The sequence below is a fragment of the Octopus bimaculoides genome, chromosome 1 (assembly GCF_046866305.1).
Source record: "Octopus bimaculoides isolate indiv1 chromosome 1, ASM4686630v1, whole genome shotgun sequence".
Taxonomy (NCBI): Eukaryota; Metazoa; Mollusca; class Cephalopoda; order Octopoda; family Octopodidae; genus Octopus; species Octopus bimaculoides.
Window position 1 is genome coordinate 108,750,245 of NC_142928.1, and position 7,558 is coordinate 108,757,802.

General features: G+C 31.8%; 1 protein-coding gene across 1 annotated transcript in view; it reads left to right on the forward strand.

The window, feature by feature from the left end:
• The first annotated feature begins 1,911 nt into the window (after positions 1-1,911).
• The window catches only part of LOC106883738 (pre-mRNA-processing factor 39), a 43,099-nt gene continuing 37,452 nt past the window's right edge, over positions 1,912-7,558 (forward strand). Inside the window, exons 1-2 of the mRNA XM_014934852.3 lie at positions 1,912-1,983; positions 6,579-6,688. Coding sequence (XP_014790338.1) covers positions 1,929-1,983; positions 6,579-6,688 — 165 coding nt within the window. The 5' untranslated portion in view covers positions 1,912-1,928. The remainder of the gene's footprint in view (positions 1,984-6,578; positions 6,689-7,558) is intronic.

Consider the following 7,558-nt stretch of genomic DNA (forward strand, 5'->3'; position numbering starts at 1 on the left):
AATTCCCTAACAGTAACTGTAACCCTAACCCTAAAACCTAACCCTAACACCCTAGTGAAAATCGTGCGGGTGTTAATCTGAAAATTTACCCTAATTTCATGATCTTAAAATTTCTATACTACTTGTACAAAATATTGGTACTATTCAAGAAGAGTAGTCCCAGTGCGCGCACTCGCGCATCCGCGCTAGCTAGTCATGACTAGTCAATCCTACAACGACTATCTAGCGTGAATGCGCGTATGCGCAAAACATGTATGAGGGTTTTTTTTAAAACAAAGTAAAACATTTTTTTTAAAACAAAGTAAATAATTTTTTTGACGATCTTTCGATACGAGTCGAGTTCGAAATATCGGCGTTTTCCATAAAAAGTGTCTTTGGCGATCTTTACCAAATATCAGCCTTTTCCATAAAAAGTGTTGGAGAGAAAGAGGGAAACGACGTCGTAAAAGCGAAAGAGATACAGAGAGCGCAATTTCTTTTGAAGGGTTTAGGGTTAGGGTTAGGGTTATGGTTTGAAGGGTTTAGGGTTTTAGGGTTAGGGAATTCCGTCCCTAACCGTAACCCCAAACACTAACCCTAACACCGTAGTGAAGATTGTGCGGGTGTTACGGAAAAGGCCGATCTTTGGTAAAGATCGTCGAAGACACTTTTTACGGAAAAGGCCGATATTTCGGACTCGTATCGAAAGATCGCCATTTTTTTTGTTGAATCTTCCCCATCTTACTCTTAAGACGTTTCTTTACGTTCTTCCAGGATGTATTTTGGTGTCACATCTATTTCAGTAATCCCATTGTACGCACTCCAACAATCAGAATATATAGTCGTCCCTGGTTTGATAATTTTTTTAATAAGTGGTAGAAGAGTTTCAGAAGAACGGTCTAAAGACTAAAAACCTCTTTTTATCCTCCATTGTATTTGCGCTTGCACATCATAGATTCATCTATTTCTACAGTGTGCCTAAGTCCACCAATTTGGTAGGGGTTACGCAAAAGATAATTTCTTGTAATGTCCCTCATGTTCTGATACCATTGAACAACAGTAGATTTTGAAAGACTGACTTATTAATATTTCCGCTACACATTCATTCTATCATAAATGCGTACATTTGTATATGTTAGAAATCCAGAATATTTCTCTGCTCATCACAGTGAATGTGTGTTCATTGTGTTTTAAACGATATTAACTACGGGACAAAATCGAAGATATGATCGAAATCTTTCACACAATGAAACAAGTTCCAGTGTTACGCTTTAAACAACCTTAACTATGTACGAGATGGCAGATATAATTGAAATCTTTAACACACTGTAATATTGATACATCAAAATAGGGACAATTTATAAAACGTGGTATTTTCACAACCCTGCCAGTCTTCAATAATTTGCCTCACCTCTCATTTTTTTTTTATGTAACTATATTTGCACCTTCCTACATGCATTGAATCCTTGTCTCACGTTCCCTGCGTATGAATGGGTCCTAATAACAAACAAATGAGCGAATTATTATAATTATTACAAGGGTGTAACGATACAGAATCGGTAAATTGGTGTGAAAATGTTCAGTATTTAATATTGACTTTTTTTTTTTTAGTTCCCATCCTACCAAAATCAACGTCCATCACATTACATGGAATACACGAAGTCAAATTGTAATATTTAGTTTCGTTTCAATTGCATGGATTTCTTTTCATTCTGTTGAGTATAATAACTGGAATATCATTTCAGTTGACACTACTATCATAAAAGCCCCCTCAACTACAAAAGACAGTAATTAAAAAAAACCGACTTGCTTTCAATCAGAAGGAATCATCACAGTTGTTATAATTAGATATTTGGACAACACGAAATATAATTTGATTAATCCAGAATTAAAGAATATGTAATTCTGTGCACATAGAATAGTATCCCATCTAACATTGCGCTGAGATAATGGCGGGTGAAAGACGTACTGGATTTACTGATACAGAAAAAACGGAAAATACTGGTAATTTTATTAATGAATACAACTTTATCTATGATTGAAGATAATTATCTAACTATACTTCGTTATTTTTTTACTATTTCAATGCGAATATGTTATTGATTGTGGTTTCCTTTGAATCTATACAGCATGTTACACTTCCTAAACAAGAGCATTAACATGTTTGTTTATTTTTTGAAATATTTCTTTAAAAAAAGTTCCTCTTGGAAATATATTTTACATGTAATCATTTTTAAACGAATTGATAAGCAATGTAAAATACATAGCAAACTCCACCATGTTGAGCGTATTATTGGAAGCAGTAATTTTAATTATCTAGTTATTTACAATTAGATTTGACCGACCAAGTATCTATCAACGACATTCTTGGATGTTTTCTTAGTTTGGTACGATAATTGGAAATATGAAAACTGGTCGGTCATATATTTTAAAACTCGTTTTGTTATTGTTAATTAACAAAGGTCATTAAATATCTATGGGTAAAAAATTGTAAAAATAACCGATAAATAAAATACCGTTAAATTGCCTAAATCGCTTATGAGCCAAGATGGCGCGAGAATATTCTCTTTTATCTATTAAACATCTGTGTTTTAGATAGGAATCATTAACCTATGTTAAACTTAATTCGTATCAGTGGATACCGAACTGAATAGATATTTCTTATGTTCGTCAACTAACAATAAATTTGTATATCACCTCTTCTAGGAGGTGTACTTCTGCTGTTCTTCATGTCTTGCATATTTAAAATAATTAGTAAACAAAATTTAATAATTTATTTTAACTCTGACCATCTTACTATTTCGTTTATCTTGTTTCTAGCATTATGGAATTTTTTATTTCTCCGATTTACAGTTTCTTGTAGGTTATCGTTTGAACTATTCATTGTTTATGTTTAAAACACTCACACACATAATCGGTCAGTTGTTCATAAGTCCGAAAAAAAAAAGCACTCTAAAATCTTTTGAGCAGTTATATTAACTACATTATATGTATATAATTTAAATAACATCTTGGGCGTTTGTCTCCATTTTCCATAATTCTTATATATATATATATATATATATATATATATATATATATATATATATATGTGTGTGTGTGTGTGTGTATTGCACTAATAAGTTCAAGGTCTTCATTAATAAGTATTTTTTTTGCATCCTTTGTTTTCAGTATTTATTAAACTTGTTCTAAATTGTGAGAAATACAGATAAACTTTCTAATTTTCTTTCGTGATTCCCATTGTCCACTGTTGCTTGGACATCACATCGAAAACATTACAAACTGAATAAAAAGAGTTGAACGTATGAAGAAAGAATTTTAAAAATGAAATTAATTAGGATAAGTTTTGTCTCAGTTAATAAATTGTTCGCGCTGTTTTAAGAATTTTTGTGTGTGTCTTATTTTCTAAAAATTAATGGTTTTTGTATAAATGTTTCTTCGATAGCTGAGTGAGAATATTGGAAAGGAATTCAACTTATTAACAGTAACGTATCTGACCGGTTTAAATGTCCATCTCTTGTACAAATTAACCTGAACAGATAATTTTTATGTTAAAACATTTTTTGACTTAAATGAAACAAAACACGAGTGGACTGTTGCCAGCATAAATCAGTTATTTGTAGTTCATAAAATGGATCGAGCCTCCAACAACTCGTTTCTTTTTGTTACAATTCCATTCATAGCTTGGATACTTCGTAAGTTTATGAATTCCATTTGATTACTACGTTTAATCTCTCACAAAAACCATGTGCCCGTTGAAAATTAGTGTTGTCCTAAGTTTTACTTGGAAAAGTTTAGTTATTGGATATGATACATAAACACTATAATCTAAAGTTTTGTTGTTTTTTTAGTCAAGCAAAAACGAAAAGAAAAACAACTTTTAATTGCTATGAATATCAGGATCTTAATATATTTCATTCTAATTAAAAAGTAAAATAAATTTCAAAATTTCGCGACGGACTTTTAGAATAGCTGTCACAAATAACATGGAATTTTTTTCCGATATCTTTCGGCATTTCATAATAACCCGCATTCTGAAACACGTAATTAGCATTTAGAAAGTTTTTTTTTCTTCTTCAAAATCCATGGTTTAAAAATTTTTTTATTCCTCCACTTGCTCATTCATCGAGCCTTCGATAAAGCTGCCACGTTTGAAATAATTTTTTATGGTGTTTTTCATAATTAATACTACAAATTCTGAAGCCTTGTAATTCGCGTGTTTGAAAAAATTCCTTTAAAAAATCCATGCTTTTTTTTTTTTTTTAATTAGCCCATCTCCTCCCCCACCCATATGATGCAAATTAAATCAAGCTACTCGTTGGTCGCTGGAGCTACGATTTACACAAGTGGATGTGTAAGAAACAAAATTGGAATTTTGAATGCAGTATCTGAGAGGCTAACTTTAGTTTGGAATGTATAGAATATTTCTAATTGGGAAGAGAAGTATTATGGGACAAGCAATTTTGCTTTGCCCCGCTACCTAACAAGTTAGCTGCAGCACCTTTTTTTTTTTTTTTAAACTAGAACGGTAATTTGTTTCTATTTTCTCTACGTTTTTTAATTAAATATTTCTTTCTTGCGGGGTTGAGAGCTATTGATGCCCTAAACTGATCGCTAGTGACATAAAAGATAACCGATCCACATGTCTGAGACATGAAAAAGCGGCATGTAAAAGTTCAATTTGATATGAATTTTGTCGATTCCTATCTTTTTTTTTGTTTACAGATTTAAAAGTATAAATATGAAAAGTAACGCTACCGTGGATCGTTGAAGTTCGCCTACACACACACACATATACATACATACATACATATATATATATATGGGGGTACAAAAAAAAGGCATTCCATCGATATAACCTTCGATAAATGTACAGTTTAGTTCAACTGCTATTTTTAGCATCTTCATAAAGTCATTTAGTTTTCGTGTCGTGTAGAAAAAGATTTACAGAACGGCAAAAGTGAGAGAGAAAAAAATGAGAAAAGTGACAAAAAGTGGTGGAGGAGGGGGGCGTACGAAAGATAAAAAAAATGGAATTTTGAAGGGCTTTTTTTTTTACCCCTTCTTTACCAATGGTAATTATATGCATATAACAAGTATTAACTAGGGGTGGGACACAATGAGGAATATTTACTGCATTTTTAACTTTGAGAATTTTTTTTTTTGTACGAATGTTCACTACTTTACAAAAACTATATCGGCTAAGCAAATGACTCTAAATGCATTAAAATCACTATTTTCAGAACACTAATTCAGAAAATTATTTCTGTTCTCTTTGAGCATATGAAAGGCAAATTTAGGTGGGGCAAGACAAAATAAGGTAAATTTGCCTCCTCAGGTCTCCAAAATTACATTTGAAAAAGACTCTTACACATCAATATTTATCCTTAGAATCATAAAGAGCAGAAATGCAACAAAAAATTTAGAATATCTCTGTTAAATGAAAGAGGATCACAGAAAAATGGCACATGAAATTAACGAAGCTCAACTAAATAAAAAAATTCAACAAAATATTCTCTGTAGCTGCTTCACGATCTGCTGAAGTGTCTGTCTTCTTCCTGATGTATTTATGCACCATGCAGTTAAAGAGAGATTATTGAAATTAATCATTACTCAGTCTACCCCACTTTCGACATAATATTTTTTTTAAATTATCAAATTAGACATTAGTGTGGGGGAAAAAAATTGACAACAACAATTGTACCGACCAATTCCACTCCAAAATGATGCAACAGTACAAAAAAATGATTGCAATAATTTCAGAGAAAATAAAAAATAAGAAGGTATTCCTTTTACCCCACTTACCCATCCCCCACCTCCATTTTTTTTTTAATGTGAATTGCATTTGTTTTAGAATGTGAGGATATAAAATGGGGAAAATACTGGGGGAGAAAGAGAAGTTTCATTTTATTTGTGACAGCTTGGACAATTTGGCAATATATTATATAAATTCTGGACAATGCTTCATTATATGATCCTGAGTGAAATTACTGATCCAGCATAGATCATAATTTATCTGAAATTCATGAAGTAAATTGTTTTTGAAATGAAATACGTGATACAACCTTATGTAACAACATAAGTGTAAATCTTATTTCATAAAATAATTTTATTATTCTTTAATTATGAATTAAAATTATAAGAATTAAGTAGGATTTGGTGGTATTTTATACAGTGACTTAGGCAATGTGTGGTGAGTCTCAAAATGTATTTGTTTATTACACCAAACCACTGAACTATGAATTAATTTCAAGGATGCAAGAAAGTTAATTGTACTTTCAATGTTAATACAAATATCTCATATGACATAATTCCTTTCAGTCAGCTCATTGATGTTAATGTTCACAATTCTCACGATTGCTTGTTGTAAAAGGGTCAATCATTTTCTCTACACATAAATAATTACTAACAAACTGTTTTATTGATTTCTATGAACTTAGGTAATTTGATTTTCTGGATTGTAAAACGAAAAATCACAAAGTTTTGTGTTTATATATATATATATTTATATAATGTGTGTGTGTGTATTCATTTTGAAAAATAAAATGCATTTCCTTGATGAGTTTGAAATGTGCTAACAAAAATTTATTTCTCTCAAGAAAAAGATGACAAAAAGGAAACTGAACTTGAAAAATATTGGAAAGCTGTGAAAGATAACCCAGCTGATTTTACTGGCTGGACTTACCTTCTTCAGTATGTTGAGCAAGAGGTAAGCGGCTATATTTTTTTTTAGTTATAGTTTTATATTTTTAGCCTTGTTTTCTTAAATCTTCCATTGACAGCTACCTGATTCACTAATTGAACTTTTATTCCATAAGCCAACAAAGAAGCCTCTAATTATTTCACTTATCAAAATTAATAGCGAAATTTCCTTCGAACCACACCCTACTGTTTTAAGAAAAAGATATTAGATAATGTGGTCCTTTCATCATCATCATCATCATCATTTTAACATCCACTTTTCCATGCTTGCATGGGTCAAATAGCATTTACTGAGGTAGATTTTTTTTTTTATGGCCAGACATGTTTTTGCAGAATATTTGAAATGAATGATACTTCTTGTATGACAGTGACAACCATTTATTGCACTGTCAAAATAAGATCATACATACTTACATATATTCTTTTATTCTTTTACTAATTTCAGTCATCTGACTGAGGCCATGCTGGAGCACTGCTTTAAAGGGTTTTGATCAAAGAAATCGACCCCAGAACTTATTCTTTGTAAGCCTGGTACTTATTGTATTGGTTTCTTTTGCCAAATCACTAAGCTATGGGGATGTAAACACATCAATATTTGTTGTGAAGCAATGGTGGAGGCACAAATACAGACACAAACTTATGCACACATACATATGATGGGCTTCTTTCAATTTCTGTCTACCAAATCCATTCACTTGGCTTAGGTCAGTCTGAGGGTATAGAAGACACTTGCCGTATGCACCTCACAGTAAGACTGATCCTGACACCATGTGATTCAGAAGCAAGGAACTCAACTAGAAGATCTTCAATTTCAGATCTGTTTAATCTGGTCTCCTTGGCCTAAACAATGACTTACATTCTACTGTGCCAACAAGTT